This window comes from Dendrobates tinctorius, unplaced genomic scaffold (assembly GCF_039654945.1).
Source record: "Dendrobates tinctorius isolate UK_male_01 unplaced genomic scaffold, ASM3965494v1 ptg000232l, whole genome shotgun sequence".
Classification (NCBI taxonomy): Eukaryota; Metazoa; Chordata; class Amphibia; order Anura; family Dendrobatidae; genus Dendrobates; species Dendrobates tinctorius.
In genome coordinates, this window is record NW_027361899.1 from 7496563 (window position 1) to 7522338 (window position 25776).

A 25776-nucleotide genomic window follows, 5' to 3' on the forward strand; every position below is an offset into this window, starting at 1 on the left:
GCGTAGAGCGTGTACACGGGGGCACGCTGGGTACAGGATGGCGTAGAGCGTGTACACGGGGGCACGCTGGGTACAGAAGGGCGTAGAGCGTGTACACAGGGGCACGCTGTGTACAGGATAGTGTAGAGCGTGTACACGGGGGCACGCTGTGTACAGAATAGTGCAGAGCGTGTACACGGGGCACGCTGGGTACAGGAGGGCGTAGAGCATGTACACGGGGGCACGCTGGGTACAGGATAGGGCAGAACGTGTACACGGGGGCACGCTGGGTACAGGATGGCGCAGAGCGTGTACACGGGGGCACGCTGGGTACAGGATGGCGCAGAGCGTGTACACGGGGGCACGCTGGGTACAGGATGGCGCAGAGCGTGTACACGGGGGCACGCTGGGTACAGGATAGCGCAGAGCGTGTACACGGGGGCACGCTGGGTACAGGATAGCGCAGAGCGTGTACACGGGGGCACGCTGGGTACAGGATAGTGCAGAGCGTGTACACGGGGGCACGCTGGGTACAGGATAGCGTAGAGCGTGTACACGGGGGCACGCTGGGTGCAGGATAGCGTAGAGCGTGTACACGGGGGCACGCTGGGTACAGGATAGCGCAGAGCGTGTACACGGGGGCACGCTGGGTGCAGGATAGCGCAGAGCGTGTACACGGTGGCACGCTGGGTACAGGATAGCGCAGAGCGTGTACACGGTGGCACGCTGGGTACAGGATAGCGCAGAGCGTGTACACGGGGGCACGCTGGGTACAGGATAGCGCAGAGCGTGTACACGGGGGCACGCTGGGTGCAGGATAGCGCAGAGCGTGTACACGGGGGCACGCTGGGTACAGGATAGCGCAGAGCGTGTACACGGGGGCACGCTGGGTACAGGATAGTGCAGAGCGTGTGTTAGGAAGCACGCCTTGGTCCAAGACAGTGGAGAGCACGTACTAGGAAGCACGCCAGAGTACAAGGTAGTGGACCTGAGTACAGAGAGCGACCATGCAGGCACCAAGCTGGCCTAGCAAGGAAGCAAAACGATAATCAGGCGCAGCCTGCAGGAAGAGGCTGCCTGATATAGGGAATGCACGCCGGAGGACTTCCAGTTAAGGGTCCTCCAGGACCATAGGCACACGCGTGCACCTGACGGGACCCCAGCATCGGCCGCGAGACCGGAAGTGAGGATGTCAGACGGCGCGCTCCAGCTCCGTCTGTTTCTTCATTAGTTTAAAAAAACATCTGATAGAAAAAGAGGTTGTGTGCGCATATCCGAAAGGGTGATCTTTTTCCGTGCCGCACTCATCAAAGGTTTTATTCAAGCAGTAATAGACCATAATCACTGGAAGAAGCTGGTGAACTCTTCTTTCCTAATTTTTCTAAATCCTTTCCACAGATGAGTCCCTTTCTACGGCAGTTGTTGAATTCTGTTATGAAACAGGAGGCTCAGGATGAACAGAGATATAGGCGGCCCGATAAGAATCATCAAGGCCCTGTCTATTTATTATGTACCGTCACAGCTCAGGCAAGGATGGTCCTATAAATAATCCTACAAACTGCTGACATAGTATCTCAGCTCCTTGGTCCATTTTCCTGGGACTTGGCTGCGTTCTCTGCCCGGCTGCGGGAAATGAGCGCCAGCGACAAATGACCAAGAAATGAAGCGTAGATTAATGTTGTCTTAAAATCACGCCACACAGTTAGTTGACGCTTTTCCAAGGCTTTGCTCTAATTTCTCCCGCTGCCCCAATCTGACGAGCGGATTATGGTTTTATTCTCTTTCTTAAAGATGCAGAGATGACAAATTCATACTGTCAAAGCCCTGGACTGATGAACCCCGAACAGAGGAGACTTATGCCAGGACTCAGCGTACAGGATGGAGGGGGAGTGCGGGAGATCTGCTCCACTGGAGTGAGAGAAGTCCGCAAAGAGCAGCATGTTCTCAAGGCTAATGCCGCCATACACATCACACCGATATATCCCAACATATAGTACACAGAGGGCAGGATTATAGTAGATATATTCTTGTATATAGGGGCAGTATTATAGTAGTTATATTCTTGTACATAGGAGCAGTATTATAGTAGTTATATTCTTGTACATAGGGGCAGTATTATAGTAGTTATATTCTTGTACATAGGGGCAGTATTATAGTAGTTATATTCTTGTACATAGGGGCAGTATTATAGTAGTTATATTCTTGTACATAGGAGCAGTATTATAGTAGCTATATTCTTGTACATAGGGGCAGTATTATAGTAGTTATATTCTTGTACATAGGGGCAGTATTATAGTAGTTATATTCTTGTACATAGGGGCAGTATTATAGTAGTTATATTCTTGTACATAGGGGCAGTATTATAGTAGTTATATTCTTGTACATAGGGGCAGTATTATAGTAGTTAGATTCTTGAACATAGGGGCAGTATTATAGTAGTTATATTCTTGTACATAGGGGCAGTATTATAGTACTTATATTCTTGTACTGTACATAGGAGCAGTATTATAGTAGTTATATTCTTGTATATAGGAGCAGTATTATAGTAGTTATGTTCCTGTACATAGGAGCAGTATTATAGTAGTTATATTCTTGTACATAGGGGCAGTATTATAGTAGTTATATTCCTGTACATAGGGGCAGTATTATAATAGTTATATTCTTGTACATAGGAGCAGTATTATAGTAGTTATATTCTTGAACATAGGGGCAGTATTATAGTAGTTATATTCTTGTACATAGAGAACAGTATTATAGTAGTTATATTCTTGTACATAGGGGCAGTATTATAGTAGTTATATTCTTGTATATAGGAGCAGTGTTATAGTAGTTATATTCCTGTACATAGGGGCAGTATTATAGTAGTTATATTCTTGTACATAGGAGCAGTATTATAGTAGTTATATTCTTGTACATAGGGGCAGTATTATAGTAGTTAGATTCTTGAACATAGGGGCAGTATTATAGTAGTTATATTCTTGTACATAGGGGCAGTATTATAGTACTTATATTCTTGTACTGTACATAGGAGCAGTATTATAGTAGTTATATTCTTGTATATAGGAGCAGTATTATAGTAGTTATGTTCCTGTACATAGGAGCAGTATTATAGTAGTTATATTCTTGTACATAGGGGCAGTATTATAGTAGTTATATTCCTGTACATAGGGGCAGTATTATAATAGTTATATTCTTGTACATAGGAGCAGTATTATAGTAGTTATATTCTTGAACATAGGGGCAGTATTATAGTAGTTATATTCTTTTACATAGAGAACAGTATTATAGTAGTTATATTCTTGTACATAGGGGCAGTATTATAGTAGTTATATTCTTGTATATAGGAGCAGTGTTATAGTAGTTATATTCCTGTACATAGGGGCAGTATTATAGTAGTTATATTCTTGTATATAGAAGCAGTATTATAGTAGTTATATTCCTGTACATTGGGGCAGTATTATAGTACTTATATTCTTGTACTGTACATAGGAGCAGTATTATAGTAGTTGTATTCTTGTATATAGGAGCAGTATTATAGTAGTTATATTCCTGTACATAGGGGCAGTATTATAGTAGTTATATTCTTGTATATAGGAGCAGTATTATAGTAGTTATATTCTTGTACATAGGGGCAGTAATATAGTAGTTATATTCTTGTACATACGGGCAGTATTATAGTAGTTATATTCTTGTACATAGGGACAGTATTATAGTAGTTATATTCTTGTACATAGGAGCAGTATTATAGTAGTTATATTCTTGTATATAGGATCAGTATTATAGTAGTTATATTCCTGTACATAGGGGCAGTATTATAGTACTTATATTCTTGTACTGTACATAGGAGCAGTATTATAGTAGTTGTATTCTTGTATATAGGGGCAGTATTATAGTAGTTATATTCTTGTACATAGGAGCAGTATTATAGTAGATATATTCTTGTACATAGGGGCAGTATTATAGTATTTATATTCTTGTACATAGGAGCAGTATTATAGTAGCTATATTCTTGTACATAGGGGGCAGTGTTATAGTAGTTATATTCTTGTACATAGGGGTAGTATTATAGTAGTTATATTCCTGTACATAGGGGCAGTATTATAGTAGATATATTCTTGTATATAGGGGCAGTATTATAGTAGTTATATTCTTGTACATAGGAGCAGTATTATAGTAGTTATATTCTTGTACATAGGGGGCAGTATTATAGTAGTTATATTCTTGTATATAGGGGGCAGTATTATAGTAGATATATTCTTGCACATAGGGGGCAGTATTATAGTAGTTATATTCCTGTACATAGGGGGCAGTATTATAGTAGTTATATTCTTGTACATAGGAGCAGTATTATAGTAGTTATATTCTTGTATATAGGGGCAGTATTATGGTAGTTATATCCTTGTACATAGGGGTAGTATTATAGTAGATATATTGTTATACATAGGACGCAGTATTATAGTAGCTATATTCTTGTACATAGGGGGCAGTATTATAGTAGTTATATTCTTGTACATAGGGGGCAGTATTATAGTAGTTTAGTTATATTCTTGTATATAGGGGGCAGTATTATAGTAGATATATTCTTGTACATAGGGGCAGTATTATAGTATTTATATTCTTTTACATAGGGGCAGTATTATAGTAATTATATTCTTGTACATAGGGGGCAGTATTATAGTAGTGATATTCTTGTACATAGGAGCAGTATTATAGTAGTTATATTCTTGTACATAGGGGCAGTATTATAGTAATATTCTTGTACATACGGGCAGTATTATAGTAGTTATATTCTTGTACATAGGAGCAGTATTATAGTAGTTATATTCTTGTATATAGGAGCAGTATTATAGTAGTTATATTCCTGTACATAGGAGCAGTATTATAGTAGTTATATTCTTGTACATAGGAGCAGTATTATAGTAGTTATATTCTTGTACATAGGGGGCAGTATTATAGTAGTTATATTCTTGTACATACGGGCAGTATTATAGTAGTTATATTCTTGTACATAGGGGCAGTATTATAGTAGTTATATTCTTGTACATAGGAGCAGTATTATAGTAGTTATATTCTTGTACATAGGGGGCAGTATTATAGTAGTTATATTCTTGTACATAGGGGCAGTATTATAGTAGTTATATTCTTGTACATAGGGGCAGTATTATAGTAGTTATATTCTTGTATATAGGGGGCAGTATTATAGTAGTTATATTCTTGTACATAGGGGGCAGTATTATAGTAGTTATATTCTTGTACATAGGGGCAGTATTATAGTAGTTATATTCCTGTACATAGGGGGCAGTATTATAGTAGATATATTCTTGCACATAGGGGCAGTATTATAGTAGTTATATTCTTGTATATAGGGGGCAGTATTATAGTAGTTATATTCTTGTACATAGGGGCAGTATTATAGTAGTTATATTCCTGTACATAGGGGGCAGTATTATAGTAGATATATTCTTGCACATAGGGGCAGTATTATAGTAGTTATATTCTTGTATATAGGGGGCAGTATTATAGTAGTTATATTCTTGTACATAGGGGCAGTATTATGGTAGTTATATTCTTGTATATAGGGGCAGTATTATAGTAGTTATATTCTTGTACATAGGGGCAGTATTATAGTAGTTATATTCTTGTATATAGGGGCAGTATTATAGTAGTTATATTCTTGTACATAGGGGCAGTATTTTAGTAGTTATATTCTTGTACATAGGGGCAGTATTTTAGTAGTTATATTCTTGTACATAGGAGCAGTATTATAGTAGTTATATTCTTGTACATAGGAGCAGTATTATAGTACTTATATTCTTGTACATAGGGGACAGTATTATAGTAGTTATATTCTTGTACATAGGAGCAGTATTATAGTAGTTATATTCTTGTACATAGGAGCAGTATTATAGTACTTATATTCTTGTACATAGGGGACAGTATTATAGTAGTTATATTCTTGTTCATAGGAGCAGTATTATAGTAGTTATATTCTTGTACATAGGAGCAGTATTATAGTAGTTATATTCTTGTACATAGGGAGCAGTATTATAGTAGTTATATTCTTGTACATAGGAGCAGTATTATAGTAGTTATATTCTTGTACATAGGAGCAGTATTATAGTAGTTATATTCTTGTACATAGGAGCAGTATTATAGTAGTTATATTCTTGTACATAGGGGACAGTATTATAGTAGTTATATTCTTGTATATAGGGGACAGTGTTATAGTAGTTATATTCTTGTATATAGGGGGCAGTATTATAGTAGTTATATTCTTGTATATAGGGGGCAGTATTATAGTAGATATATTGTTATACATAGGACGCAGTATTATAGTAGTTATTTTCTTGTGCAATCTTCTTGTAGCGGCAGTATTTAGGGGGCAGAATAACAGTGCTTTTTTTGCTCATTAACCAGGTAATTTATTTTTCTCGTTAGTGACGTGTACTCGTGAGGAGCTCTGTGAATTTGAGCGCTTGTATATGAGGTTTTGCAGCACATTAGTTCTGGTGGAGCCCTGTACGCACTCTTGGCATGGATCGCTGTGGTCAATGTCTGCGCCAAACCGAAGATATTTCAATACTGCAAGAAAGCAGAATCCTGAGTGCCGCTCTTGTCTAGACGCTGTGTATGAAGAAATTACTACTAACAACCTGCTCAGGGCTTCATGAAGTGTTTGGAGGAAATCACAGGTCCATGTTTTGTAAAGTATCCACTCATTGACATGTGTGAATGTGACCTACTCAGACTTGTCACTGGTCTTCTTTTGTAGGCCATTTATCTCCAAAAAATAAGGATGTGTGAATGGGGCCATAGGCTATAGTGGATATAAAGCTGATGGAATACCTACGCAAGACTCACACGTGTCAGCGGGGCCAAAGTGTGGAAAAGTCTGTAATTGCTTTGCTTTATGTTTTCTGGATTTTTTTTTTTATTCAGCACCAACATATTTGCAGTCCACAAATCATTATCCCACCAGTCTCACATGGGGACCTGGTGTCCATTTTGTATAGAGTTCAATAGAAACTTATCACTAACACCCACAAAATGTTCCATGGTCTTGCATGACCCTAAATCTTCACCCTCATCTCTGTCTCCGACCCTAACCGTCATTTCCATGATTATGTACCACCCTACAACTGTCTCCGACCCTACCCATCCTCTCCATGATTATGTACTATCCTATATCTCCTCCTCTCTATCTCCCACCCTACCTGTTCTCTCCATGATTATGTACCACCCTACATCTCCTCATCTCTGTCTCCCACACTACCTGTCCTCTTCATGATTATGTACCACCCTACAGCTCCTCATCTGTCTCCCACACTACCTGTCCTCTTCATGATTATGTACCACCCTACATCTCCTCCTCTCTGTCTCCCACACTACCCGTCGTCTCCATGATTATGTACCACCCTACATCTCTTCCTCTCTGTTCCCCACACTAACTGTCGTCTCCATGATTATGTACCACCCTACATCTCCTCATCTCTGTCTCCCACCCTACTCGTCCTCTCCATGATTATGTACCACCCTACATCATCTCATCTCTGTCTCCCACACTACCTGTCCTCTCCATGATTATGTACCACCCTACATCTCCTCATCTGTCTCCCACACTACCTGTCCTCTTCATGATTATGTACCACCCTACATCTCCTCCTCTCTGTCTCCCACACTACCCGTCGTCTCCATGATTATGTACCACCCTACATCTCTTCCTCTCTGTTCCCCACCCTACTCGTCCTCTCCATGATTATGTACCACCCTACATCTCCTTCTCTCTGTCTCCCATCCAACCCGTCGTCTCCATGATTATATACCACCCTACATCTCCTTCTCTCTGTCTCCCATCCAACCCGTCGTCTCCATGATTATGTACCACCCTACATCTCTTCCTCTCTGTTCCCCACCCTACTCGTCCTCTCCATGATTATGTACCACCCTACATCTCCTCCTCTCTGTCTCTCACCCAACCCGTCGTCTCCATGATTATATACCACCCTACATCTCCTTCTCTCTGTCTCCCATCCAACCCGTCGTCTCCATGATTATGTACCACCCTACATCTCCTCCTCTCTGTCTCCCACCCAACCCGTCGTCTCCATGATTATGTACCACCCTACATCTCCTTCTCTCTGTCTCCCATCCAACCCATCGTCTCCATGATTATGTACCACCCTACATCTTCTCATCTCTGTCTCCCACCCTACTTGTCCTCTCCATGATTATGTACCACCCTACATCTCCTCATCTCTGTCTCCCACCCTACTCGTCCTCTCCATGATTATGTACCACCCTACATCTCCTCCTCTCTGTCTCTCACCCAACCCGTCGTCTCCATGATTATGTACCACCCTACATCTCCTCCTCTCTGTCTCCCACCCTACCCGTCGTCTCCATAATTATGTACCACCCTACATCTCCTCCTCTCTATCTCCCACCCTAACTGTTGTCTCCATGATTATGTACCACCCTACATCTTCTCATCTGTCTCCCACCCCACCTGTCCTCTCCATGATTATGTACCACCCATCCTCTCCTCGTCTCTGTCTATCACTCTACTTGTGCTCTCCACTCTGCAGCCGATCTAAGACTAACATCCTTTTTCCATCCGAACCCCACAATTCGCCTTCAAGACTTCTCTCGTGCTGCAACAGTTTTCTTGAATGCACTACCCCAAATAATCCTGCTAACACCTAGCCCCCATGTTGTAAAGTGTGCTTTAAAAATATAACTCTGTAGACAAGCCTATCCTCTTACTTCACTAATCTAACAATCCCCTATTCCCTCTTTCTAAATTCTCCTCAGAATTTGGTGCCTTCTATTCATCTGTCTCCCAACATCCGCCATGCACCACAGATACTGGTTGGTGTCCTGATCATACATGTACATATACAGATACCGGCCGGTGACCGGTCATACATATACATATACCAACTGGTGACCGGTCATACCTGTACATATACAAATACTGGCTGGTGACCGGATTATACATGTACATATACAGATACCTGCTGATGACCGGTCATACATGTACATATACAGATACCGGCTGGTGACCGGATTATACATGTACATATACAGATACCTGCTGATGACCGGTCATACATGTACATATACAGATACCGGCTGGTGACCGGTCATACATGTACATATACAGACACCGGCTGGTGACCGGGTCATACATGTACATATACAGATACCGGCGGGTGACCGGTCATACATGCACATATACAGATACCGGCGGGTGACCGGTCATACATGTACATATACAGACACCGGCTGGTGACCGGTCATACATGTACATATATAGACACCGGCTGATGACCGGTCATACATGTACATATACAGATACCAGCTGGTGACTGGTCATACATGTACATATTACAGACACTGGCTGGTGACCGGTCATACATGCACATATACAGATACCGGCGGGTGACCGGTCATACATGCACATATACAGATACCGGCGGGTGACCGGTCATGCATGTACATATACAGATACCAGCTGGTGACTGGTCATACATGCACATATACAGATACCGGCTGCTGACCGGATCATACATGTACATACAGATAGTGGCTGGTGACCGGTCATACATGTACATATACAGATAGTGGCTGGTGACCGGGTCATACATGTACATATACAGATAGTGGCTGGTGACCGGGTCATACATGTACATATACAGATAGTGGCTGGTTACCGGTCATACCTGTACATATACAGATACCGGCTGGTGACCGGATCATACATGTACATACAGATAGTGGCTGGTGACCGGTCATACATGTACATATACAGATAGTGGCTGGTGACCGGTCATACATGTACATATACAGATAGTGGCTGGTTACCGGTCATACCTGTACATATACAGATACCGGCTGGTGACCGGATCATACATGTACATATACAGACACTGGCTGGTGACCGGATTATACATGTACATATACAGATACCGGCTGGTGACCGGTCATACATGTGCATATACAGACACTGGCTGGTGACCGGATTATACATGTACATATACAGATACCGGCTGGTGACCGGTCATACATGCACATATACAGACACTGGCTGGTGACCGGTCATACATGTACATATACAGATACCGGCTGGTGACCGGTCATACATGTACATATACAGATACCGGCTGATGACCGGATTATACATGTACATATACAGATACCGGCTGGTGACCGGTCATACATGTGCATATACAGACACTGGCTGGTGACCGGTCATACATGTACATATACAGATACCGGCTGGTGACCGGTCATACATGTACAGATACCGGCTGCTTTCCGTCCTCGGGCAGCGCAGAGCTGCCACTTCTGGAATACACCCTTTGCTCCGCATTTCTCCCCTCTTGTGTACAAGCATTTTTCGGAGCTGCATACATGCAAACATCCCTAGGTCGTGGTCTTCTTCGGAGCTCTGCGCCCCCCTCCATTCCTCTTGTACAAGTTCCCTGACCTCAGACAGCATTCCTTGGCTTATTTTAGATCTGGAATCTCACTCTGGGCCAGTAATCCTATGTAACAAGGGTATGGATGTTGTTTCACTTGTCTACCCTTTAAATTTGGGAATCCATCTTTTAAGCATTTCCATATGTTCGCTCGCTGAGCCGTAGCTTTATTCCCCATCATGCAAAAAATCTCTTTACTGTTCACTAGATAGTCAGCAAGCTGCAGCGAGGGCCTGGGACGACTGTACATGTGTCCGCGGCTAGGACCCTGCGCAGGACGATATCCCCCGATATCACCGCTCCAGCCCACTGTCCGGACGGATATCAGAGCACAATGGGGTCCCGATAGACTTGTCAGCCATATGATATCATTTATCTCAGCATTTCTTGCACTGATACATTGTTACAAGGCATCAGCTGTAGGAGCAGGCGAGGTCACGATTGGTTCGGGGCTGAGGAATTTGTATATTATTGGAGAACTCCTTTAAGTTGACATCTATTTTTTCCAGAACTAAGAAAACTTTGGGGATTTGCTGCCGTCAAGAAATAAGTGTATGTGCAGACGTTGCTGGTTTGCTGCGGATCCGCTGGAGATTTCCTAGTGATTTACAGTACAGTGTAAATCTGTGGGAAATGAAAACCACAATGCACACGAGGCAGAAATATCCGCAGCATGCAAATTCCACAGCGTTTTTACACCCATTCCATTATAGGAATCCACATGTGTAAATCCGCACCGAATCTGTACTAAATCCTCTAGGAATCTGCAGGTAAAACGTGCGGATTTGGACCTGCGGATTCCGTCAAAAATAGCAGATTCCGCACACGAATCCGCATCGTGTGCACATACACTTATTCTTTTTCATGCTTTTAATCCTTATTGGGGGCTGCATCGTTGATTCTGTTTTCTTTTTGATTGACAGGATGAGTTGGACCTCACAGACAAGAACAGGGAGGCCATGTTTGCCCTCCCCCCAGAGAAGAAGTGGCAAATATACTGCAGCAAGAAAAAGGTGGGTCCCCTGACTGTGCCATCATCATCGAGTTGCCCCTTCGCATGAGCTCCCACTGATGTGACCAGGACTCGCTGATGTCTGAGAGTCGCGCACGACCATCAGTGCATCCTGTTGTATGTATGGTGCAGCTTGGCAGCAGCTGCCTGACGCTAGTGGCAATTTAAGAAAGATTGAAAAACAGTCATAGGGTCCCTTATAAACACTTTATTAAATACAAATAGTAAAAAATAGGTAAGGTGCAATGGTAGGGGCAGGGAAAATTATACACACCAGATGGTCACACATGAAATATGGGCATAAACACCAAACACCTCTGCAACTGTGTATACTATGAATTACAATGAAACATGATGCAGGCAATATTGAATAAAGAGCAAATGCTCATATGGCGCAAAAAGGGGGTCATTTAGCACAGGGCAACACCCTACAGCTGTGGCCAAAAGTATTGACACCCCTGCAATTCTGTCAGATAATACTCAGTTTCTTCCTGAAAATGATTGCAATCACAAATTCTTTGGTATTATTATCTTCATTTAATTTGTCTTAAATGAAAAAACACAAAAGAGAATGAAGCAAAAAGCAAAACATTGATCATTTCACACAAAACTCCAAAAATGGTCCAGACAAAAGTATTGGCACCCTCAGCCTAATACTTGGTTGCACAACCTTTAGCCAAAATAACTGCGACCAACCGCTTCCAGTAACCATCAATGAGTTTCTTACAATGCTCTGCTGGAATTTTAGACCATTCTTCTTTGGCAAACTGCTCCAGGTCCCTGATATTAGAAGGGTGCCTTCTCCAAACTGCCATTTTTAGATCTCTCCACAGGTGTTCTATGGGATTCAGGTCTGGACTCATTGCTGGACGCCTTAGGCTACTTTCACACTTGCTTTGTTTTGCAGCGCGTTTTTCCCGCAAAAAAACGCATGGAAAAAACGCATACAAACCCATACAACTGCTGGGTGTTTTTCAAGCATTTTTATGAGCATGCATGAAAAAGACGCAGCGTTTTTATGCATTTGTGTGCGTTTTTAGTGCGTTTTTACCGCGTTTGCGTTTTTTCCAACATTAGTTGGCCCCTCACACTAACCCAAACCATGACTTTACTAACCCTAACCCTTAACCAAACCCTACTAACCCTAACCCAAATCCTAAACCCTAACTAACCCTAACCCTTAACCAAACCATACTAACCCTAACCCTAAACCCCCTTAACTAACCCTAACTCTAACCCAAACCCCTAATTTCCATTGTCTAACCAATGGTCAACAAAAAAACGCATGCGCAAAAAACCGCATACATGAGCATGCCAATGCGCACATATGCGCACCCATAGACTTATAATGGGTGTATTGCTGTAAAAAAACGCATTGCGCGCGCATGCGTTTTTTTGAGGCAAGTTGGACGCCCAAAAAATGCAACAGGATGCATTTTGTGCGCCCGATCGCACACCACAAAAAAACGCATGCGCGTAAAAACGCATACAAACGCATGTGTATGCGCACATAAGCGCATCCCATGCAAAATATAGGGGAAAAAAAGCGCATGCGTTTTTTAGCGCTAAAATACAGCGCAAAAAAATGCAAGTGTGAAACCAGCCTTAGAAGTCTCCAGTGCTTTCTCTCAAACCATTTTCTAGTGCTTTTTGAACTGTGTTTTGGGTCATTGTCCTGCTGGAAGACCCATGACCTCTGAGGGAGACCCAGCTTTCTCACACTGGGTCCTACATTATGCTGCAAAATTTGTTGGTAGTCTTCTGACTTCATAATGCCATGCACACAGTCAAGCAGTCCAGTGCCAGAGGCAGCAAAGAAACCCCAAAACATCAGGGAACCTCCGCCATGTTTGACTATAGGGAGCGTGTTTTTTTCTTTGAGTGCCTCTTTTTTTCTCCTGTAAACTCTATGTTGATGCCTTTGCCCAAAAAGCTCTACTTTTGTCCCATCTGAACAGAGGACATTCTTCCAAAACGTTTTAGGCTTTTTCAGGTAAGTTTTGGCAAACTCCAGCCTGGCTTTTTTATGTCTCGGGGTAAGAAGTGGGGTCTTCCTGGGTCTCCTACCATACAGTCCCTTTTCATTCAGATGCCGACGGATAGTACGGGTTGACACTGTTGTACCCTCGGACTGCAGGGCAGCTTGAACTTGTTTGCATGTTAGTCGAGGTTCTTTATCCAACATCCGCACAATCTTGCATTGAAATCTCTTGCCAATTTTTCTTTTCCGTCCACATCTAGGGAGGTTAGCCACAGTGCCAAGGGCTTTACACTTCTTGATGACACTGCGCACGGTAGACACAGGAACATTCAGGTCTTTGGAGATGGACTTGTAGCCTTGAGATTGCTCATGCTTCCTCACAATTTGGTTTCTCAAGTCCTCAGACAGTTCTTTGGTCTTCTTTCTTTTCTCCATGCTCAATGTGGTACACACAAGGACACAGGACAGAGGTTGAGTCAACTTTAATCCATGTCAACTGGCTGCAAGTGTGATTTAGTTATTGCCAACACCTGTTAGGTGCCACAGGTAAGTTACAGGTGCTGGTAATTACACAAATTAGAGAAGCATCACATGATTTTTCGAACAGTGCCAATACTTTTGTCCACCCTCTTTTTTTATGTTTGGTGTGGAATTATATCCAATTTGGCTTTAGGACAATTCTTTTTGTGTTTTTTCATTTAAGACAAATTAAATGAAGATAATAATAACAAAGAATTTGTGTTTGCAATCATTTTCAGGGAGAAACTGAGTATTATCTGACAGAATTGCAGGGGTGTCAATACTTTTGGCCACAACTGTATGTATGGGGTGGCTTGGCAGCAGCTGCCTTACGCTAGTGGCAATTTACAAGATACTTAGCACATAAATTGGCGAATGTAGATGAGCCCAACTGCAGCGTCAATGCGTACCTTATAGTTTCCGCAAAATTAATGAACATGCTGCGTTTTTTTCTGCTTAGCGTTTCCGCAGCGGAAAAAAACGCACCATTAGCACAACATGTGCGTTTTCCATTATATTACATTGGATGCTTTTCTTAAGTGTTTCCGCAGCAGAAACGCTTGTCTAAAAGCGCTGCGGAAACGCTTAAAAAAAACGCAACGTGGGCACACAGCCTGAATCTGATGGGATTGGGGATGGGAGTGCACGTGTCACATGAGTTTGCTACAAACAGAAAAGCCTGAGCAGCACATCCCAACTAGTGTGAACAGGTGCCAACTAACATAACAATCCTAAGAAAATACAAAGCTGCACTCTGGATTGTTTAGAAAACTAAATCTAGAAAATTGGGACTGCATTACTGCTATAGGATTTACCATTCTCAACAACCCAGAGCGCAGCTTTGTATTTTCTTAGGATTGTTATGTTAGCTGGCACCTGTTCACACTAGGTGCGCTGTGCTGCTCAGTTTTTTTCTGTTTGACGCTAGTGACAGTCTGTGTATCACTGAATGATTTATATCCACGATATTCTCTTTGTAGAGGAATAAAGACACTTTCCTTTTATCATTCCTCCCTGCGCTAGAATATTATACTGCAATATTGTGCACTATAAGTCATGGGTCTGTCCTATTTCTTACTACTGAACTATATTCCTGGCGTTCAGGACATACATTACCATCCTTGGGCATTTTCTACTAATCCGTATTATGCTATACTTTGTTTAGAAAAACAACCACCCCCAATCTGATAGCGGCTTCGGCAAGGCCCAGAAATTCCATTTGGGTCATCTCTTGCCCAGACTGGGGCCATAGTAGCTGGCTAATCAATGGTTTATGGCAGACCTTTACCTGTGGGTGGCAGCAGAGAGCAGTGGATTTTGCCGGGGGACCTATTCCGTACCCACAGCGGTACCCACAGCCGCCATCAGCTGCATCTCTAGAAGGAGGATTAAAGATTGTGAAAGTCCCAGATCTGCTGTGCCAGAGCGCTCTGTGTTCTGCCCGACCGTGTTCTCCCCGGGGTCCGGCTCATACACCTGTGAATAGTGACATGGTGCACATAGTCCATGTCGCCCACCTGTTATTCAGGGGAATTGCTTCCTGCCCCTGCAGGGACGGGCGCTGCACACAGGTCTCTCATTTCCTCATCAGGATCCTTTCATGTTCTGCCATGACTGTCCAGCCACCCGACTCTCCCAGGCAGCGCGCCAACCAGTGTAGCTGGTGAAGCCATTGTGAGTGATTATCCGCCTACATCGTGTTCTCATGTCCCTCCATCATCCTTAATACTTCCGGCTGTCACCACCTGGACAGACGCCACCGCAGCCCACTGTTATTCCAGGTGCCCATCCAGCAGAGTGGGCATCAGGCCATCACGGCTCCAGCAGCCAGAGGGCATGAATCACCGCCTTACCTCTGACAACCGGACACATCGCTACGGGAATATCACATATACCCAGGTTATACCAGCAATGTTCATATATTATTATATACAGGAGATGCCCAGGTTATTCCAGCTGTACATATATCATTATATACAGCAGATGCCCAGGTTATACCGGCTGTACACATATTATTATATACAGGAGATGCCCAGGTTATACTAGCTGTACATATATAATTATATACAGGAGATGCCCAGGTTATACCGGCTGTACATATATAATTATATACAGGAGATGCCCAGGTTATACCGGCTGTACACATATTATTATATACAGGAGATGCCCAGGTTATACTAGCTGTACATATATTATTATATACAGGAGATGCCCAGGTTATACCGGCTGTACATATATTATTATATACAGGAGATGCCCAGGTTATACCGGCTGTACATATATTATTATATACAGGAGATGCCCAGGTTATTCCAGCTGTACATATATAATTATATACAGGAGATGCCCAGGTTATTCCAGCTGTACATATATAATTATATACAGGAGATGCCCAGGTTATACCGGCTGTACATATATTATTATATACAGGAGATGCCCAGGTTATTCCAGCTGTACATATATAATTATATACAGGAGATGCCCAGGTTATACCAGCTGTACATATATAATTATATACAGGAGATGCCCAGGTTATACCGGCTGTACATATATAATTATATACAAGAGATGCCCAGGTTATACCAGCTGTACATAAATGATTATATACAGGAGATGCCCAGACTATACCAGCTGTACATATATAATTATATACAGGCGTTACCCAGGTTATGCCGGCTGTACATATATAATTATATACAGGAGATGCCCAGGTTATAGCAGCTGTACATATATAATTATATACAGGAGATGCCCAGGTTATACCGGCTGTACATATATAATTATATACAGGAGATGCCCAGGTTATACCGGCTGTACATATATAATTATATACAAGAGATGCCCAGGTTATACCAGCTGTACATAAATGATTATATACAGGAGATGCCCAGACTATACCAGCCGTACATATATAATTATATACAGGCGTTACCCAGGTTATGCCGGCTGTACATATATAATTATATACAGGAGATGCCCAGGTTATAGCAGCTGTACATTTATCATTATACTCAGATGATACCCAGGTTATACCAGCATGCTGCCAATGACTATATCACTCTGACATCCATGATCTGGCCATGGTCGCTCTTCTTGCAGGATGTGTCGGGGTCGGGCTGATGACGGGAATGTCCTGTTCTTGGGATGTTCTCGATCGTGGATTGTCATGATTCCCAAGTTCTTAATTGCAGCTTAATAAAAGAAAGCCGCCCCGGGGTCTCCTGCTCTGCTGGCAGGGGCCGCACTCGGTAATGAAGTTGGCCCCGCGCCGGCTCCTCTCGCTCAGTGCTGGCAGGAGATGATTATCTTCTCTGGGGTTTGCGTTCTCATGAATTCCCGGGAAGAGTTCATTCCCCTGTCACCGACGTCTGCCCCGGCTCCAGGGGGTGATGGATCCGCAGATTCTGCATTTATCGTCTTCGGGGCCATGGTGGAGACTCTACTCTAAGACCTTCAGATACCCGGTCACATGGCTGCCTATTGGCGCTCACATGACTGCCCATTGGTGGTCACATGGCCGCCCAGTGGTGGTCACATGGCTGCCCAGTGGTGGTCACATGGCTGCCCAGTGGTGGTCACATGGCCGCCCAGTGGTGGTCACATGGCTGCCCAGTCAGTGGTGGTCACATGGCCACCCAGTGGTGGTCCCAGTCAGAAGGGTCCCCTGTGCAAGAGCAGTGAATGGGCCCCTCCTTGCGTCTGTGATAGAAGCTGCTTAATGCATTGGAGGTGGAGGTGGCCCCTCACGCCTTGGGCCCCTTGCGGCTGCACAGGTTGCACCAAGGCCGTGTCCATCTCTATGACTGCCTATAATTGACCAATATTTAAAGGATGTCTCCATTTCTGAACGCCCCGTTGAATCTCCGCACAGTGATGAGTGTCGTCCTTCACTGATCTTGCAGTCTGGATCTCCAGTCACCTCCAGAGCTGCAATCGGAATTCTGCTGTCAGCCAGTACTAGCAGATGACTTGAGGTCCCATAATGCATTGCTCTCTCGTATCGTCCATTGGTAGCCGGCGATGACTGGCGTAAACTCAATCTTTCCTGGTTTCCATTGTCCCCAGTAATACTACCACTGCTCCAGCAGGGGGAGCACTGCCAGTGAGCTCCTTGAATGCTGCTTTGGTCATGACTGGAGTATAAGGAGTGATCCAAATCAAGATCAAGACCAAACAAGTAAAGAAATACAGTTGCAATACCAGACATAACCTGTGGACACGTGTGGCGCTGTTTTGCTTTTTAACAGTCATGTTCTTTTAAACTTTGACAACTCTTTTAAGAAGACTGACATCAGAGCGGTTGTCAGAGCGTCACCCGCGATCTGTAATAATATACGTATAATTAAAGGGGGACTCCATCTAAAATCCCCCACTTAGGCTCCACCCCTCACAGACACTTGATACAATTCAAACTTTTTGAAGACTTTTTTTTTTTTTAATAAAAGGCAACTTATTGGACTAATGTAGATAAATGCATGCTGTATTGGGGTCTCCCAGTCATGGTAACGTATGTGCACGCTGCTGGGTGCCCCCATAACTGGCTGTTATGCTGGAGGGAGCCTAAATGTCTCTTCTACCTGCAGCGCCACCACTGGTGAGACAGAGCATTGCAGGACCTTATTGAAACCAGTGACCATTTCCATGGGCGCCCCAAATGTGAGTGCGACAGGTGACAGTCCCTGTGCATCCCACATTATCTATAGCGCCCCCTGCTGTCAGCTCTTGTGGTTGCAGGTTACGTATTTTCTGTGGCTCGTTCCCGGAGCAGATATTTTACATAAACCTTATAAAGATTCCTTTAAGCCTCCTGTGATGTGAGACACGGAGCCGCCATTACAGCCGGGACCCTAATAGGGTCCATACTGGGAACATGTGGCTCCGATGGAGGTCAAATACTTCTCAGACACGAGGTCAGGAGAACATGGACCTCACCCCCTCACTTTTCCGTCATCAGGTCGGACTTTTAGCTTTTGGGGAATGAAAAATTGAGATTTTGATGAAAAGCAGAATAATGAGGAACAGCGCGAGGTCCGGATACACGAGGCAGCGGCGCGGTCAGGACCGGAGATCAATGATGCGAGGAATTAAAGGAAACAAATTAAAAAATATTATGGGGCTGAAATGCAAACCCTTGAGTGTCGCAACGTATCTGTCGGCCCACCTAGCGCCCACAGGGTGGGTTTCTCTTAGGGTCATGAATGGCGACTGTTCTGTGCCGGGGATATGTGGTTCCAGCCATATTGTCCCGGACATTGATTTCAGACCGGTCCAGCCCTGGGTTAACCCTCGCACGCTCCAGTCCTCACGCGCTCCAAGTCTCGTCCGCTTGCACATTCGCAGTCACAGAAGGACTAGAATCGCTAGAATAGGGGACATCGCACCAGCCTCTGATCACGGCGTCAGACCGGACCTTATGGGCCTTGATCTCTCGGTGCTGTATTATCAGGATAGCCATGTGTCCGTGTGCGATGGTTACATGAACGATCATTCCGAGGAATCCTGAGAACTGACGGTTGTAGACGAGGCCGGTTTTCTTGATTATTGCTGATCACATCTTTCATGTCTGCCAATCATTGATCAGCATCGCATCAGTGATCGACTATATGGAACTCTCCCCGGGGAAATGGTATTCAGCCCAAAAGCTGATAGGATTTTCTTTGATACCTTTTCTTTTTTCTATTAGTTTTCGGCACTTTCTTTGGTTTTCTGGGAACCATTCTCCTTTCAGAATCTGCGCTGACGACATCATCAGATAGAGATCTTGGCTGCAGACATAATATCCCCAAATCTTACAGCCAATGTCTGAACTGATAAAGCGCTGGGGTTTATAAGATCTCAGCTCTGCGCCAACTCCACCCTCAGTTACCGTTCTCCAAGAATCCCAGCGGCCCTGTAACTTCTTCTGTTCAGCAGGTTTCCAGAGATGTTACAATGATGGGCACATAATCTGGAGAGATTAGAGGAACGCTGCAGCCCCAAAACTACTTACACAGCCCTGTATGGGACTTGGCCCCTGTAAAACTCAAACCTGCAGTATAGATTTCACTTCATTAGTTTTTCAGAAATTCTGGTTTGTTACATGTGTAAATGTGACTCGGTGCCCCCTGGCGTGGCTAAGGACTCGGTGCCCCCTGGCGCGGCTAAGGACTCGGTGCCCCCTGGCGTGGCTAAGGACTCGGTGCCCCCTGGCGTGGCTAAGGACTCGGTGCCCCCTGGCGCGGCTAAGGACTCGGTGCCCCCTGGCGCGGCTAAGGACTCGGTGCCCCCTGGCGCGGCTAAGGGCTCGGTGCCCCCTGGCGCGGCTAAGGGCTCGGTGCCCCCTGGCGCGGCTAAGGGCTCGGTGCCCCCTGGCGCGGCTAATAAAGTACTGAAATCTGAACTGCAGGAATGAGTGTTTTGGGGTAAGTCCCATATAGGACGGTTTAGTAGTAATCGGGTGTCGGGGACGACAGGACCCCATTATGGAGAAGCGAGCTGTTTCTAGTCGCAGTGATGGATACATTGTGACGTCTCGGCCTTCACGCACAGATGTCATATATAACATAGGGGTCTGAGGCAGGAGCTGGCCACGGTCTGAGCTGTTTCTCTCTGGAGTCAGCCTGCAGCGGGGCTCACACTGCTCCTAACCTTCAGCAGTTCTTGTATTGTTGTTTCCAGTTGTCCCTTCATGACCTCGGGTGTCACAGTCGCCAGGACCCCGCTCGCCCCACTGTCAGGAAGGACGTAGTCACAGAATCCACAAAGATCGGGGTCACATGAGGCCGACACCAAATAGAGACGTGAAAACTCCACAAGGATTGATGCTCCTCCCTCCGGGAGCGACCGGAATCAGGAGATCTGCACAAACACCAATATAAGCCACTATTCACACCTCAATCCTCGGCATCCATTATGTGTCTGCATATACAAGGAATGATGGGGGTGGTAGTGCTGTGTGGTTCTCTGAGACAGTATCACACAGGAGAGGATTAGATACACGGCTCAGCAGATAATATCACACAGGATAGGATTAGATACACGGCTCAGCAGTCAGTATCACACAGGATAGGATTAGATACACGGCTCAGCAGTCAGCATCACACAGGATAGGATTAGATACACGGCTCAGCAGTCAGTATCACACAGGATAGGATTAGATACACGGCTCAGCAGTCAGTATTACACAGGATAGGATTAGATACACGGCTCAGCAGTCAGTATCACACAGGATAGGATTAGATACATGGCTCAGCAGTCAGTATCACACAGGATAGGATTAGATACACGGCTCAGCAGTCAGTATCACACAGGATAGGATTAGATACACGGCTCAGCAGACAGTATCACACAGGAGAGGATTAGATACACGGCTCAGCAGTCAGTATCACACAGGAGAGGATTAGATACACAGCTCAGCAGTCAGTATCACACAGGATAGGATTAGATACACGGCTCAGCAGTCAGTATCACACAGGATAGGATTAGATACACGGCTCAGCAGTCAGTATCACACAGGATAGGATTAGATACACGGCTCAGCAGTCAGTATCACACAGGAGAGGATGAGATACACGGCTCAGCAGTCAGTATCACACAGGAGAGGATTAGATACACGGCTCAGCAGACAGTGTCACACAGGATAGGATTAGATACACGGCGCAGCAGTCAGTGTCACACAGGATAGGATTAGATGCACGGCTCAGCAGTCAGTGTCACACAGGATAGGATTAGATGCACGGCTCAGCAGATAGTATCACACAGGATAGGATTAGATACACGGCTCAGCAGTCAGTATCACACAGGATAGGATTAGATACACGGCTCAGCAGTCAGTATCACACAGGATAGGATTAGATACACGGCTCAGCAGTCAGCATCACACAGGATAGGATTAGATACACGGCTCAGCAGTCAGCATCACACAGGATAGGATTAGATACACGGCTCAGCAGTCAGCATCACACAGGATAGGATTAGATACACGGCTCAGCAGTCAGTATCACACAGGATAGGATTAGATACACGGCTCAGCAGTCAGTATCACACAGGATAGGATTAGATACACGGCTCAGCAGACAGTATCACACAGGAGAGGATTAGATACACGGCTCAGCAGTCAGTATCACACAGGAGAGGATTAGATACACGGCTCAGCAGTCAGTATCACACAGGATAGGATTAGATACACGGCTCAGCAGTCAGTATCACACAGGATAGGATTAGATACACGGCTCAGCAGTCAGTATCACACAGGAGAGGATGAGATACACGGCTCAGCAGTCAGTGTCACACAGGAGAGGATTAGATACACGGCTCAGCAGACAGTGTCACACAGGATAGGATTAGATACACGGCTCAGCAGTCAGTGTCACACAGGATAGGATTAGATGCACGGCTCAGCAGTCAGTGTCACACAGGATAGGATTAGATGCACGGCTCAGCAGACAGTATCACACAGGATAGGATTAGATACACGGCTCAGCAGACAGTATCACACAGGATAGGATTAGATACACGGCTCAGCAGTCAGTATCACACAGGATAGGATTAGATACACGGCTCAGCAGTCAGTATCACACAGGATAGGATTAGATACACGGCTCAGCAGACAGTGTCACACAGGATAGGATTAGATGCACGGCTCAGCAGTCAGTATCACACAGGATAGGATTAGATGCACGGCTCAGCAGACAGTATCACACAGGATAGGATTAGATGCACGGCTCAGCAGACAGTATCACACAGGATAGGATTAGATACACGGCTCAGCAGTCAGTGTCACACAGGATAGGATTAGATACACGACTCAGCAGTCAGTGTCACACAGGATAGGATTAGATACACGGCTCAGCAGTCAGTATCACACAGGATATGATTAGATACAGGGCTCAGCACACAGTATCGGATTAGATACACGGCTCAGCAGACAGTATCACACAGAATAGGATTAGATACACGGCTCAGCAGACAGTATCACACAGGATAGGATTAGATACACGGCTCAGCAGTCAGTATCACACAGGATAGGATTAGATGCACGGCTCAGCAGACAGTATCACACAGGATAGGATTAGATACACGGCTCAGCAGTCAGTATCACACAGGATAGGATTAGATGCACGGCTCAGCAGACAGTATCACACAGGATAGGATTAGATACACGGCTCAGCAGTCAGTGTCACACAGGATAGGATTAGATACACGGCTCAGCAGTCAGTGTCACACAGGATAGGATTAGATACACGGTTCAGCAGTCAGTATCACACAGGATAGGATTAGATACAGGGCTCAGCAGTCAGTATCACACAGGATAGGATTAGATACACGGCTCAGCAGACTATCACACAGGATAGGATTAGATACACGGCTCAGCAGACAGTATCACACAGAATAGGATTAGATACACAGCTCAGCAGTCAGTATCACACAGTTTAGGATTAGATGCACAGCTCAGCAGACAGTATCACACAGGATAGGATTAGATACACGGCTCAGCACACAGGATAGGATTTGATACACAGCTCAGCAGTCAGTATCACACAGGATAGGATTAGATACACGGCTCAGCAGTCAGTATCACACAGGATAGGATTAGATACACGGCTCAGCAGTCAGTATCACACAGGAGAGGATTAGATACACGGCTCAGCAGACAGTATCACACAGGATAGAATTAGATACACAGCTCAGCAGTCAGTATCACACAGGATAGGATTAGATACACGGCTCAGCAGTCAGTATCACACAGGAGAGGATTATATGTAATTGAATTGAATGCCTTCCGTTGGTCTTCCATGATGGGGGGAGTAGTGCTGCAATGTTCCCACAAGGTTTCGCACATATTTTGCAGGTTCAGATCAGGGGGCTTCTGTGGGACCTGGGAACCCGGAGGTCGGTCAGAGGTGGTCCTGTCCCCTCAGCTATTAGGTGGGAAAAATATAAGACACTGACTCCTCTCCTGGGTCACAAAACGGACATTAGGAGAAGGGAAAAAACACAAGGCCCTTCTGTTGTCGAAGCCTTAGTAGGGGACTCGGGTTTTGAGCCTCCTGTTATATTATAAAAAAAGAATGTGATATGATCTTGACTACTCTCTCCCTTATAGGAAATCATTGGCCTCAGCTTCCCTACAGTGTAACACCGCATTGTATGTGAGCTGTAAGGCCGGGATCACTCTACCGTACCGTGTGTGATGCGAGAAACTCGCACGAGTCTCATCAACACCCGGCGCTGCCGCCAGCACTCAGGACCGGAACTGCGGCTTCATGTATTTCTATGTATTTCTGTGCAGCCGCAGTTCCGGTCCTGAGTGCTGGCGGCAGCGCCGGGTGTTGATGAGACTCGTGCGAGTTTCTCGCATCACACACGGTACGGTAGTGTGATCCCGGCCTTAGACGTGAGCACATCCTGGAGTCCGGAGGTCCCATCACTCCCTACATGGTGAATCTGCAATTTGAGGACATGTGAATAAAAAGTTGGTGTTGGCCACAATTTGGCTGGAGTAGATGATCAACAAGTTCCAAAAAGTTCTGAGTTTTCTCCCATTTTCCTTTATGGAGTGTAATTTGATGGGTGCCCACGTAGGGACCTCCACTGGTATGTCGAGGGGTGTCAGGGTCTTATATGAGCTCATGTGTGGGAGGATGGAAAGCGTCTTCTTAGTGTATCCAGAGCTTCTGTATCTTCTCCCGGTGACACTTTTTCCATTCGGAGGTTTTATGGGAGAAGGTTACAGATGTTTTCATGCTTTCGCATTTTCTGTCCTCCGCGTGTCACACAGTCGCCCTTGTTCGCAGGAGGATGTTGGGCGGCAGACATTTCAGGCACTTGGTCCAGGAGTGGAGACGATGCTCAGGTGTCAGTGGGATGTCGCCAGAAGGAAACGCAGGACCGACCCAGAGGAAAACATGATATTGATAATGATATGATTGCTGTCCCCACCCTCTGGTGATAACGAGATGACTGCTGACCACGCCCTCTGTTGATAATGAGATGACTGCTGACCACGCCCTCTGTTGATAATGAGATGACTGCTGACCCCGCCCTCTGTTGATAATGATATGACTGCAGACCCCGCCCTCTGTTGATAATGAGATGACTGCTGACCCTGCCCTCTGTTGATAACGAGATGACTGCTGACCACGCCCTCTGTTGATAATGAGATGACTGCTGACCACACCATCTGTTGATGAGATGACTGCTGACCCCGCCCTCTGTTGATAATGAGATGACTGCTGACTCCACCCTCTGTTGATAATGATATGACTGCTGACCCCACCCTCTGTTGATAATCCCAAAGGATGGTAAATGATCGCTGTGATTGACCACTCCTAGAGGAACCTTACGGCTCAGTTTTGTGCAATAGTTCGATTCCGTCCAGGTCCCTGATCTTCTGACCCCAGTTTTCTGGCGGTGATTCAGTTCCGCTCTAGACTCCTGAGTGATAAAAATCAGTGATCGCTTCTCACTTTCTTTACATTTGTTGCAGGAACAAGAAGATCCGAATAAGCTGGCTACCAGCTGGCCAGACTATTACATCGACCGGATCAACTCCATGGCGGCCGTAAGTGATGATTACTCTATAAATCCCTCCTCTGATCCAGAACCTGCAATGCTGAGCCCAGAATCATTCTCCTGATGAGCCGATCATACAAGTGACCGGATGATGCACAAAACATGAGGCTGGTTACAATGTAACGGGTCATTGCCAAATGTCAGTGATAATGCAGTTTATCCTGCCGATGCGTCAAGCCTCATTCATTAGGAAGAGAAGGGTTAAATTGTGACAACTTTCCAACATCTTCCTGATGCAGAAGCTCCGGCGT

The 25776-nt window shown here is 44.9% G+C and overlaps 1 protein-coding gene across 4 annotated transcripts in view; it reads left to right on the forward strand.

Annotated features, from left to right (window-relative positions):
* The window catches only part of DAAM2 (dishevelled associated activator of morphogenesis 2), a 216448-nt gene that overhangs the window by 68606 nt on the left and 122066 nt on the right, over positions 1–25776 (forward strand). For all 4 annotated transcript variants that reach the window (XR_012222650.1, XM_073556296.1, XM_073556294.1 and 1 more), the window contains exons 3-4: positions 11384–11473; positions 25440–25514. Coding sequence is in view for 3 of the 4 variants with exons in the window: in XM_073556296.1 (XP_073412397.1) it covers positions 11384–11473; positions 25440–25514 (165 nt within the window). In the remaining variant the exon portion in view is untranslated. The remainder of the gene's footprint in view (positions 1–11383; positions 11474–25439; positions 25515–25776) is intronic.